The sequence below is a fragment of the Phaenicophaeus curvirostris genome, chromosome 3 (assembly GCF_032191515.1).
Source record: "Phaenicophaeus curvirostris isolate KB17595 chromosome 3, BPBGC_Pcur_1.0, whole genome shotgun sequence".
Lineage (NCBI taxonomy): Eukaryota > Metazoa > Chordata > Aves > Cuculiformes > Cuculidae > Phaenicophaeus > Phaenicophaeus curvirostris.
In genome coordinates, this window is record NC_091394.1 from 17,474,479 (window position 1) to 17,486,972 (window position 12,494).

At 53.7% G+C, this 12,494-nt stretch overlaps 2 protein-coding genes across 2 annotated transcripts; both read left to right on the forward strand.

Moving 5' to 3' along the window:
- Positions 1-1,415: 1,415 nt before the first annotated feature.
- On the forward strand, positions 1,416-3,884 carry LOC138718508 (forkhead box protein J1-like). The gene is made up of 2 exons (XM_069853018.1): positions 1,416-1,919; positions 3,105-3,884. Exons 1-2 carry the CDS (start codon positions 1,416-1,418, stop codon positions 3,882-3,884), a joined length of 1,284 nt encoding a protein of 427 aa, XP_069709119.1.
- Positions 3,885-9,813: 5,929 nt separating this feature from the next.
- On the forward strand, positions 9,814-12,281 carry LOC138718600 (forkhead box protein J1-like). Its single transcript, XM_069853106.1, has 2 exons — positions 9,814-10,317; positions 11,502-12,281. The coding sequence occupies exons 1-2, from the start codon at positions 9,814-9,816 to the stop codon at positions 12,279-12,281; spliced, it is 1,284 nt and encodes a 427-aa protein (XP_069709207.1).
- The last annotated feature ends 213 nt before the right edge of the window (positions 12,282-12,494 follow it).

Sequence of the window (12,494 nt, forward strand, 5' to 3'; positions counted from 1 at the left end):
CCTTATCAGAAGAGCATCACTGGGATGCTGCTGGCCCTAGTGGAATGTAGACCTGATCAGTCTTCAGAGGCAGCCGTGGCCACCTTTGAGTACTTGAGGGGCTCCAGCTCCTTGTGTCCTGGAAAACCACACAAGATGGATGGAGGCACTCATCCAGTGTCACTTCCGCAGGCCTTTCCCAAGGGTGCCCATTGCAACCATTGCATCACCCAAACAGGTCATATTTTTGGACCTTCTCTGCAGACAGGGTGTTGTTTTAAGAGAAGCCTCTCAGATCCGGGGAAGGGATGCAACGACCACGCAGACAGCCAGGGTTTGAACTGCTGTCTTACCGGGCAGGTAATCCTTGGTGTCTATCAGGTTGTGGGCAACTACAAGGTTTCTTGCCAGGCGAAACACTGGCCTCTGAACAGACACGGCCTCATCTCCAACCTGGATCCATTTGGGGATACTGTTGGAGGAACCAAGGGCAGCAACGAGCGCTTCTGGGATCTCCCTTAGTGTGGGCACAGGAGCTGGCAGGGGCCGGGTGGTGACACTGGGCACCAAGCTTCGGAACAAGGTGTGGCTGCCCTGAAGCTTCTTTTGGGGAGAAAAGCCTGTTCTGTGGGAGCGGGGCAGGTGGTTCTGCTGGCCCCGCCCCCCGCTGACTGTTGGGCGCAGCGTCATTCGAAAGGAGTAACCTCCAGCCCCAGCCGCCCCGCGCAGCCCGTGCAGAGCTCCTCGTCCCCGGCCGGCCTCGGCGGGCTCGCTCCTTGCCCAAAGACACGGGATCGCAGGTTCGTAGCAAAGCAGGGAAGGCAGACACTGCATCCCCAGCCTGGGAGTAACGGAGGGCTGAACGGGCAGCTGGCTCTGCGTGAGGGTGTGCCTGGGGTGGGTCTGCGCGGTCCCCCACCGCGTTGTGTTGGGGTGCCAGGAGCAGGGAGGAGCAGGAATAACGTGGAAGAGAGGGAAGCTGAAGGCGTTTTGTCCAGGTCTTTCATCTTGACATTTTGTCCTGCTTAGCAACGTGTGGGAGAAACGCCCACTCTGTTTGGGACGGCAGGGCTGGATGTTGGTTACGTAAGGGGTGGTTTTAGTCGTTGTTGTTTTATTGATTACTTTCTGAGTCCAAGACTTGCTGGGCCCACGAGGGTTGGGTGATACTGGGATGTAGGGGTTTGAGTGAATTTTCGCAAGCTTCCGGGCTGGTAGATCATCCAGGGGAGGTGTCACGGCTCTGGTGCGCAGCAGCCCGGGGATGGATCTCACTCAGCGGCACTGGGAGCACCCAGTCCCAGCCTTGCTCACAGGCCAGAGAGCAGCTGCTCCTCAGAGAGCCTCATCCCTTCCCTGTTGTCATTGCAGGATCTGCTCCGTCCCCTCCCTCCGCTTCAGACGCACCCCGTGAATGCCAGAGCTGCCGATGAGGCATGGCTGAGGGGTGGCAGAGCCACGAGGAGACAGGGAAGGACAGAGGGCAGGAGGGCAGCAGGAGAGACTCGGACGATGTGGACGACAGCCTGCCCAACCTGACGTGGCTGCTGGACTTCTCCATCATCAGCGCTAGCATGGGCAACTCCTCCTGCTGGCCCAGCAGCCCGGACCCCCACAGCTGTCAGGGCATCCCCAGCTTTGCCGCACCGTGCTCACCCCTGGGCACTGACTCAGTGCGCATGGAAACGCCCCACACTCCCCGCATGCCCATCTCCTCCTCCAGCTGGATGACGGAGCACCACGTTGTGTCCACGCACCCTCAGCTGACGGAGGGCATTGACAACCAGACCAACCCCTACATCAAGCCACCCTACTCCTACACCACCCTCATCTGCATGGCGATGGAAGCCAGCAAGGAGCCCCACGTCACCCTCTCCGACATCTACAAGTGGATTACCGACAACTTCTGCTACTTCCGTCAAGCTGATCCCGTGTGGCAGGTAGGACATTTGAGAACTCTTGCCCTGCCCCATCTCCCCTTATGGCTGGGAAGGGCCTTTCACAGCTTCCATCGTGTAAGAGAGAGCTCAGGGTCATTTTTGGAGTGGAAAGGTCCCCATTGCGCTGTTGGTCCCTGCATCTCCTCTTGACTCTGGAGTGAAGGTGTCTCTGTCTCCCACTTCAGCTTCCTGTAGCTTGCTGCCCTGCTCCATCTCAGAGGACACTCTCCAGCACGGGTGGCTTTCTAGAATGTGGTGGGGCAGGAGGCACCTGGATTGCTCCTCCCTCTGCTCTAGTTATTCCCAGCCCAAATCCAGAGCGTGCCAGCTATCCTGCACCACTGCTCCCCCAGGCAGGGCTGAGCTAAACCTTTCTTAGCCCCCCGCCCAGGAACTGTCCACCACCTCCCTGGGCAAGTGGGTGTCTGGAGGCTATTGAAGCCCACCAGAGAGAAAGGTAGGGAAGCCCTTGGTCCCTCTCCAGGGCCACAGGTGTTCCCCAGACTCCCCGTGCTGGGAAACTTACGGCAGGGACTCTATGGGAGAAGCTGAGTACCAGAATCTTGACTTTCTCTTGCAAACTCATGGCTGGATATTCACCACACTTTTAATTCAAAGTGTTCATTGACAGAAGGAAGAGATGCAGGAGGTACACAAGGTTCTTGCAGGGAGGAAGGATTAATATATTAACCCACCAGGAAATATGGCTGGAAAAGCAGAAAATCCTCTCTTTCTTTCTTTCTCTTCCCCATAGTCTTCCCCCCACCTCCTTTAAGCAGTGGCTGATGAGGATGCAGTGATTTTACCCGGAGCTCCTCTGGGCCAGAAGGCACCTCTGGGGACACACAGGGCTGGGGTGGGACAGCCCCCGTGCCTCTCCAGTTTTGCCCGTCCGGTTTGTGTCAGCCTGGCAGCAGGCAGACATGTGCCTGTATTTTAGCAAACCGCTTTCCCCGCAACACTAACAGGAGGTGTGGGTCAAGCTGGGGATGCGAGGAGGGCCCTGATGGTGCTGTCCACCATGGTGATGCCACATGTTGCCGCTGGTCATGGGGCCACATGGATGTAAAGACCCTCCTCTTCCTCCTGGCTGCAAAGATGCTTCTCCACCAGCCTCCCCACGCAGATAGTTGCGGCACCAGCCGATGATTGTTCCACCTTGTTTTTTTTTCTCTTTTTTCCCAGAACTCCATCCGGCACAACCTCTCCTCAAACAAGCGCTTCATCAAGGTGCCTCGAGAGAAGGACAAGCCAGGGAGAGGTGGCTTTTGGAAGCTTGACCCGCAATACGTTGAGCAGCTCAAGAGCGGTGCCTTCAAAAAGCAGAGGATGCGCCCAGTGCAGATCCACCCAGCCTCCACTGCGAAAGCCCAGCAAGAAGCACAGCGTGGTGCCTCCCTGGCTGCTTCAGCTTGTGCCTCCAATAAAGTCCTCTCTGTCAACCTGGAGTCACAGCTGCTGCTGAAAGAGTTTGAAGAAGGTCTTGGCAACCAGAACTGGAATCCAGTGGATGGCAAAAGAGGGCTCAAGCGCAAGCAGCCCTTGCCCAAGCAAACAGCCAAAGCGTGTCGGCTTTCCAATTCCGCCTTGCTGAGCCAGGAGGAGCAGACCCAGCTGGGATCCCTGAAAGGGGACTCTGACCCCAGCCTGAACAGAGAGGTCTCCACTTTTGGGGATCTGGAGCTCTTATCTCCAGTCAGCCTCAAAACGCTCAACCTGGAGTTGATGGCACAAGGGCACCACTTTGAATGTCCCCAGGGGCCGGAGCAGGTCCTCACTGAGTCCTCCCAGAACAGCCTGAGCCTGGACGAAAGCTTCGTGGCCACTTCTTTCCTGCAGCATCTCTGTGATGAAGGGACAAGCGATCTCTCAAATTCTGCCAATGCGGAGCAGTTGTTTGAAGTCAACGATGCCTCTGTAATAGCGGATGTCAGCAACTGGATCAATCTGGATTCCCTCTTGTAAGAGGCCAGTCACCGATCAAAGCCCATGTGTGCTTTAGCAGGATGCTCCCCCCACGCTACTGGGACTTCCAAGAACTGGATTCTTCACCTCTCCTTCGCTGTAGGTTATTAGAGATAGAGTAGGCATCAGGTAGGAGTGAGCAGAAGCTGTAGTGTCAGTGGTTTGCCTTAGACTTGTTGAGAAGTCAAAGATTGTAGAGAATTTCTGTTTAGTAACAACAGCATTTAGGACCTTTAACGTTAGCCGCAATATTTATTGAGAGAGGTTGTAGCTTATGAATTAATAAAGAAGCCTTTAAAAAATCCCATTATCCTTGTTGCAATTTGTACTCAAATTTGGGGAGGGGGTGGGAGTGTGGAGGTGGGAGAATCATAGAATCATAGAACCACAGAATCGTAGAATACTTTGGGTTAAAGGGACCTTAGAGATCATCTAGTTCCAACTCCCCTGCCATGGGCAGGGACACCTCCCACAAGATCAGGCTGCCCAGGGCCCTGTCCAACCTGGCCTTGAGCACCTGCAGGGATGATGCAGCCACAACTTCCCTGGAAAAGTTCTGCATTCCTTCCCCAGTAATGCACGAGGCAAGCTGAGAATTGAATATCTTCAGGTCACGCAAGGGGCAGAGCAGGGCCTTGGGCTGTTGCTTTGTCCAGGTGCCACCGCCTGAAGTCCCCTGGGATGCCACCACATTGGTGGGGATAGTGTCCGGTGGGCACAGGGCTACAGGCTCTGGAGTGTGGTGTGGATGTATTTGTCTGTACTGATAAGGCCTCTCTTTATTTGCTGTTCTCATTATATTTCCCTCTGTTGGGGCCTCCATACGGTGCCAAAGGGCTGCAGAGATTTGTGTGTGATTTCACCTTTTAATGGGATGTTATTTACAATTAAAAAGAATAAATAAGAACAAGCCTTTTGCCTCCTTGTTCTCCTCCAGCCCCTCCTGACCCTGTCAGACCCTCTCTCCTGGAGGTGGGGGTCACCCCACCAGCCCAGCCCTGCCTGTACACCCGGCCCGGATACACAGATGCCCTCACGCCGCTCCGCAGCAGCACAGTGATTCCTCATGGGAAAACTGATGCACAAACAGCCAGCTGCGTGACAACGGCTACACGCTCTCTGTGGCACAAGGGTGGCTCTGTCCCGAGGCCTGGGAGCTGCTCCCAGCCCCTGGAGCATCCTTCCCTGTCCCTGCGCGGAGCTCCTGGGCGTGACATGGTGTAAGCACTCGACACTGTCCTTCTGCTCATGCCATGTTCCTACCTGCGTATTCACAGAATCACTAGGTATGGAAAGACCTCCAGGCTCATCTAGTCCAATCATTCCTATCAACCACTAAACCGTGCCCCTCAGCACCTCATCCACCTGCCATTTACATGACTCAATCCCCTCACTGGGCAGCCTCTGCCAGTGCCCAATGACCCTTTCTGTGAAAAATTAGTTGTAGAGAGCAACAAGGTCTCCCCTCAGCCTCCTCTTCTCTATCCCTCCACATGCCCTGTGAAACACAAGTGGCTTTGGAGACCTGGTGGGCACAGGAGTGTGAGCAGAGCTGCACAGAAGCTGCAGAAACAACCAAATCCTTGCAAAATCAACTAAGCTGAGAAGCAGTCAGGCTCTGCCAGGGCTGTGAAGAAGATCACCTCATGCTCAGCTGCTGGGGCAGGCGCGGTGGGGGCAGTGGGTCAAGAGGCAGCAGGTTTGGGAAGCTCCGAGGTGTTTTAACACAGGGTGCGCAGCACAAAGTGCGATCAGCATAAAAGCCCAAACTCTCCAATACTCTGTGAAATCAAGTTTTACTCATTACAACAATAAATGTAATAAATGATTCGTAGGGATTAACAGCGTTAACAGTAACAGCTTTCCAGGCAACTGTCACGGTCCACTCGTGGACGCGTGATGGTTCGTTTCATTTATGGTTTCAGAGCGCAAATAATTCAAAGAGTCAAGGGAGTCAAACTTCAATCTAACCTGGCACTTTATTACTTATGCCCGTAAAGCGACGTACGATAGAAAGAGACAGAGAACAAGGAAAGAGATGGGGAGAAGAGGGAAGGAAAAGGGGTTCATGGCTACCACCACGGGTCCCCAGATGTCCGGCGTCTCTGGGAGACAAGGTCCAGAAGGCGTTCTGCTGTTTTGGTCTTTGATGGAGGTGATCCCAGAGTGGGGGGGTCTTCTTCTGTCTCGGTCTTCTGTTCCCCCCTAATTCAGCTGCTCCAGAGCTGTCTTTTATGCCAGTCAATACATGCCTTGCGCATTCAACTCTGGCTTTGCAGCCTAAAAATGTAGATTTATACTCTTAAAATTGGCTTTCATGTCCTATAGGCTTTGGATCCTAATAAAAAGACTTCGGGCTATATCAATGCGAGTTTTGGCTCTCCACATTTGAGTCTGTAAACTAAAGACTTTGCACCCTAAAAATAAAGCTTCATACCCTAAAATGAGGATTACAACTCTAAAATATAAGCTTAGTACCCCAACAAAGAAGGGTTGAAACACTACAGATGAGGCCTTGTATTCTAAAAATTAGGATCTGGATTTGAAACTGATTCTTTGAGCCTTAAAAATGTTGGACCCAAAATATGTTTGGATGATACAATAAGGCTTTCAACAATAAAAAAATGAGGCTTTAAGGCCTTAATTGAGGTTTAGATGACGAGTCTGAACAATTACATTGCGGCTTTGTACCCTAGAATTCATGCTTTGGACTCTAACTATTACTTTTGAAACTGAAAATGGTACTTTGGACCCTACAGTGATAACTCAAACTCTACAACTGCAAGTCTTAGGAAGAAAGTGGCTTTGGCCCTAAAAATGAGAGTGTAGACCTGCAAGATGAAGCTTTGGGCCTTAAAATAAGATGATGGGTCCTAAAATTAAGACTTGGAGCTGCAAAAGATAGGCTTGGACCCCGTCAATGAGAATTTAGACCCTAAATCTAAAACTTTTGAGTTCTTTAATCTTAGGTTTGGATACCGAAATGAGGATTTAGAATCTGAAATGACCTTTTGTGTCTCAAACTAATATTTGGATGCTAAAAATGAGACTTTGTGATCTAAAACTGAGGTTTTGACCCTGAAAACTAAGCATCAGGCCTAGTTTAATGTATTTGACCTAAAATGAAGGTTTGGACCCTGAAGATGTGGCTTTGGGCTCTACGAATGAGCATTTGGAAATTAATAAAAAGAGCTTTGGGCCCTAAAAATGATGACTTAGGCTCCAAATTGAGGCTTTTGTACCATTAGATTTGTGTTCTGTGCCTTCAAAACGTAGCTTTGGACTACAAAATTTTACAGGCTTTGTGCCAAACCCAGGTAGGTTATGGCTCAAAGCCAAGAACCTGAGCTTTAAAAAAGCTTTTTTTTACCCAAAGAGTGTGCACACCTTGTACCAAGAGAGTGTTCATCCCTCAGTTGGGCATGTCCTTGAGCAGCCCGATGGGATGTGCTCTGAGCGTGAGGTTGGCCTGGGGATCTCTTGATGTTCGCTCTAAACAACACGGACCTGGGCCACGTACCTGTTTTGCTGCCTCAGGTGATGCTCCTGCTGCTCCTGGCACCCCAAGCCCTGATCGCTGCAGTCAGGACCACTCAGTCATGGAGGTGATGGGTGTGGTCTCCAGTGACTGGTGTTTAGACCTGAACTCCAAAAGGGAGGGCTGGAAGCTGTATCCTGCTAATATGGCCTTCTGAGGTTCTTTCAGCACAGACCAGAATGCCTCAGGCCTTGATTTCAGTAATTCTGCTGTCCTAAGTCCTGGTGGCTGTGGAGTGAAGACCTCAGGTTTATCGTACATCCTGGTCACAGAACTTGTTGACAGTAATTTCTGTCTGACAGGAACTTTCTTTTCTCCTTGTCCTCCTCCTCTGCAGCTCTGAGGTTCCCCTGCCTGCATTTGGCTCTGCTTTGCTGCTTGGCTGCCTTGTGTGGGTTTACCCTTGGGCTGGCTAGTCACAACCAGCTTTTTTCCAGCGGAGGTTTTTCCAGCGGAGTCCTGTGGGATGGCTGGCTGCCTCCTGGGAAAGGACACAACAGGGGAAATTTGCCTGAGAATGCAACAAGCCACGTGCCTGTGTGTGCAGCCACTGGCACCTCAACTGACGGCTGCGCTCAGCTCAGGAGAGTAAAATCCCTGCGTCAGGACGCTCGGCTGACAAGCAGCTGTCCCTGAGCAGAACCATGCAGGGGACTCTCCTGAAGGGCCAGAGAGGAACCAACCCTCTGAAATGTGGGGCTTCCAGCAGCCCCACCCCAGCCCTCTGAGCGCTGCCGTCACCACTGTTGGGCAGTGATGAATGGTATGTGTTTGGGGCTGGAAACGGATTCTTCCCTGGTCCAAAAGTGAACCTGTACAGACACCAGCCTCAGATTGCCTGCCTCACCTGACCAGAGACTTCTTCTGCATCACCGTATTCTTCATTTTCCGGAATCCTGGGATTTCAATATGATTCAAGCTAGCAGCAGCAACTGAGGGCAGTTCAGCAAATGCCCCTGGAAAGTGGAAAGAGAAACCTTATCAGAAGAGCATCACTGGGATGCTGCTGGCCCTAGTGGAATGTAGACCTGATCAGTCTTCAGAGGCAGCCGTGGCCACCTTTGAGTACTTGAGGGGCTCCAGCTCCTTGTGTCCTGGAAAACCACACAAGATGGATGGAGGCACTCATCCAGTGTCACTTCCGCAGGCCTTTCCCAAGGGTGCCCATTGCAACCATTGCATCACCCAAACAGGTCATATTTTTGGACCTTCTCTGCAGACAGGGTGTTGTTTTAAGAGAAGCCTCTCAGATCCGGGGAAGGGATGCAACGACCACGCAGACAGCCAGGGTTTGAACTGCTGTCTTACCGGGCAGGTAATCCTTGTTGTCTATCAGGTTGTGGGCAGCTACAAGGTTTCTTGCCAGGCGAAACACTGGCCTCTGGACAGACACGGCCTCATCTCCAACCTGGATCCATTTGGGGATACTGTTGGAGGAACCAAGGGCAGCAACGAGCGCTTCTGGGATCTCCCTTAGTGTGGGCACAGGAGCTGGCAGGGGCCGGGTGGTGACACTGGGCACCAAGCTTCGGAACAAGGTGTGGCTGCCCTGAAGCTTCTTTTGGGGAGAAAAGCCTGTTCTGTGGGAGCGGGGCAGGTGGTTCTGCTGGCCCCGCCCCCCGCTGACTGTTGGGCGCAGCGTCATTCGAAAGGAGTAACCTCCAGCCCCAGCCGCCCCGCGCAGCCCGTGCAGAGCTCCTCGTCCCCGGCCGGCCTCGGCGGGCTCGCTCCTTGCCCAAAGACACGGGATCGCAGGTTCGTAGCAAAGCAGGGAAGGCAGACACTGCATCCCCAGCCTGGGAGTAACGGAGGGCTGAACGGGCAGCTGGCTCTGCGTGAGGGTGTGCCTGGGGTGGGTCTGCGCGGTCCCCCACCGCGTTGTGTTGGGGTGCCAGGAGCAGGGAGGAGCAGGAATAACGTGGAAGAGAGGGAAGCTGAAGGCGTTTTGTCCAGGTCTTTCATCTTGACATTTTGTCCTGCTTAGCAACGTGTGGGAGAAACGCCCACTCTGTTTGGGACGGCAGGGCTGGATGTTGGTTACGTAAGGGGTGGTTTTAGTCGTTGTTGTTTTATTGATTACTTTCTGAGTCCAAGACTTGCTGGGCCCACGAGGGTTGGGTGATACTGGGATGTAGGGGTTTGAGTGAATTTTCGCAAGCTTCCGGGCTGGTAGATCATCCAGGGGAGGTGTCACGGCTCTGGTGCGCAGCAGCCCGGGGATGGATCTCACTCAGCGGCACTGGGAGCACCCAGTCCCAGCCTTGCTCACAGGCCAGAGAGCAGCTGCTCCTCAGAGAGCCTCATCCCTTCCCTGTTGTCATTGCAGGATCTGCTCCGTCCCCTCCCTCCGCTTCAGACGCACCCCGTGAATGCCAGAGCTGCCGATGAGGCATGGCTGAGGGGTGGCAGAGCCACGAGGAGACAGGGAAGGACAGAGGGCAGGAGGGCAGCAGGAGAGACTCGGACGATGTGGACGACAGCCTGCCCAACCTGACGTGGCTGCTGGACTTCTCCATCATCAGCGCTAGCATGGGCAACTCCTCCTGCTGCCCCAGCAGCCCGGACCCCCACAGCTGTCAGGGCATCCCCAGCTTTGCCGCACCGTGCTCACCCCTGGGCACTGACTCAGTGCGCATGGAAACGCCCCACACTCCCCGCATGCCCATCTCCTCCTCCAGCTGGATGACGGAGCACCACGTTGTGTCCACGCACCCTCAGCTGACGGAGGGCATTGACAACCAGACCAACCCCTACATCAAGCCACCCTACTCCTACACCACCCTCATCTGCATGGCGATGGAAGCCAGCAAGGAGCCCCACGTCACCCTCTCCGACATCTACAAGTGGATTACCGACAACTTCTGCTACTTCCGTCAAGCTGATCCCGTGTGGCAGGTAGGACATTTGAGAACTCTTGCCCTGCCCCATCTCCCCTTATGGCTGGGAAGGGCCTTTCACAGCTTCCATCGTGTAAGAGAGAGCTCAGGGTCATTTTTGGAGTGGAAAGGTCCCCATTGCGCTGTTGGTCCCTGCATCTCCTCTTGACTCTGGAGTGAAGGTGTCTCTGTCTCCCACTTCAGCTTCCTGTAGCTTGCTGCCCTGCTCCATCTCAGAGGACACTCTCCAGCACGGGTGGCTTTCTAGAATGTGGTGGGGCAGGAGGCACCTGGGTTGCTCCTCCCTCTGCTCTAGTTATTCCCAGCCCAAATCCAGAGCGTGCCAGCTATCCTGCACCACTGCTCCCCCAGGCAGGGCTGAGCTAAACCTTTCTTAGCCCCCCGCCCAGGAACTGTCCACCACCTCCCTGAGCAAGTGGGTGTCTGGAGGCTATTGAAGCCCACCAGAGAGAAAGGTAGGGAAGCCCTTGGTCCCTCTCCAGGGCCACAGGTGTTCCCCAGACTCCCCGTGCTGGGAAACTTATGGGAGGGACTCTATGGGAGAAGCTGAGTACCAGAATCTTGACTTTCTCTTGCAAACTCATGGCTGGATATTCACCACACTTTTAATTCAAAGTGTTCATTGACAGAAGGAAGAGATGCAGGAGGTACACAAGGTTCTTGCAGGGAGGAAGGATTAATATATTAACCCACCAGGAAATATGGCTGGAAAAGCAGAAAATCCTCTCTTTCTTTCTTTCTCTTCCCCATAGTCTTCCCCCCACCTCCTTTAAGCAGTGGCTGATGAGGATGCAGTGATTTTACCCGGAGCTCCTCTGGGCCAGAAGGCACCTCTGGGGACACACAGGGCTGGGGTGGGACAGCCCCCGTGCCTCTCCAGTTTTGCCCGTCCGGTTTGTGTCAGCCTGGCAGCAGGCAGACATGTGCCTGTATTTTAGCAAACCGCTTTCCCCGCAACACTAACAGGAGGTGTGGGTCAAGCTGGGGATGCGAGGAGGGCCCTGATGGTGCCCTCCACCATGGTGGTGCCACATGTTGCCACTGGTAATGGGGCCACATGGATGTAAAGACCCTCCTCTTCCTCCTTGCTGCAAAGATGCTTCTCCACCAGCCTCCCCACGCAGATAGTTGCGGCACCAGCCGATGATTGTTCCACCTTGTTTTTTTTCTCTTTTTTCACAGAACTCCATCCGGCACAACCTCTCCTCAAACAAGCGCTTCATCAAGGTGCCTCGAGAGAAGGACAAGCCAGGGAGAGGTGGCTTTTGGAAGCTTGACCCGCAATACGTTGAGCAGCTCAAGAGCGGTGCCTTCAAAAAGCAGAGGATGCGCCCAGTGCAGATCCACCCAGCCTCCACTGCGAAAGCCCAGCAAGAAGCACAGCGTGGTGCCTCCCTGGCTGCTTCAGCTTGTGCCTCCAATAAAGTCCTCTCTGTCAACCTGGAGTCACAGCTGCTGCTGAAAGAGTTTGAAGAAGGTAATGGCAACCAGAACTGGAATCCAGTGGATGGCAAAAGAGGGCTCAAGCGCAAGCAGCCCTTGCCCAAGCAAACAGCCAAAGCGTGTCGGCTTTCCAATTCCGCCTTGCTGAGCCAGGAGGAGCAGACCCAGCTGGGATCCCTGAAAGGGGACTCTGACCCCAGCCTGAACAGAGAGGTCTCCACTTTTGGGGATCTGGAGCTCTTATCTCCAGTCAGCCTCAAAACGCTCAACCTGGAGTTGATGGCACAAGGGCACCACTTTGAATGTCCCCAGGGGCCGGAGCAGGTCCTCACTGAGTCCTCCCAGAACAGCCTGAGCCTGGACGAAAGCTTCGTGGCCACTTCTTTCCTGCAGCATCTCTGTGATGAAGGGACAAGCGATCTCTCAAATTCTGCCAATGCGGAGCAGTTGTTTGAAGTCAACGATGCCTCTGTAATAGCGGATGTCAGCAACTGGATCAATCTGGATTCCCTCTTGTAAGAGGCCAGTCACCGATCAAAGCCCACGTGTGCTTTAGCAGGATGCTCCCCCCACGCTACTGGGACTTCCAAGAACTGGATTCTTCACCTCTCCTTCGCTGTAGGTTATTAGAGATAGAGTAGGCATCAGGTAGGAGTGAGCAGAAGCTGTAGTGTCAGTGGTTTGCCTTAGACTTGTTGAGAAGTCAAAGATTGTAGAGAATTTCTGTTTAGT

Coding starts and splice junctions, on each gene's coding strand:
- LOC138718508 (XM_069853018.1), top strand. CDS start 1,416: ATGGCTGAGGGGTGGCAGAGCCACGAGGAGACAGGGAAGGACAGAGGG. Junction 1,920..3,104: donor AAGCTGATCCCGTGTGGCAG/GTAGGACATTTG, acceptor CTTTTTTCCCAG/AACTCCATCCGGCACAACCT.
- LOC138718600 (XM_069853106.1), top strand. CDS start 9,814: ATGGCTGAGGGGTGGCAGAGCCACGAGGAGACAGGGAAGGACAGAGGG. Junction 10,318..11,501: donor AAGCTGATCCCGTGTGGCAG/GTAGGACATTTG, acceptor CTTTTTTCACAG/AACTCCATCCGGCACAACCT.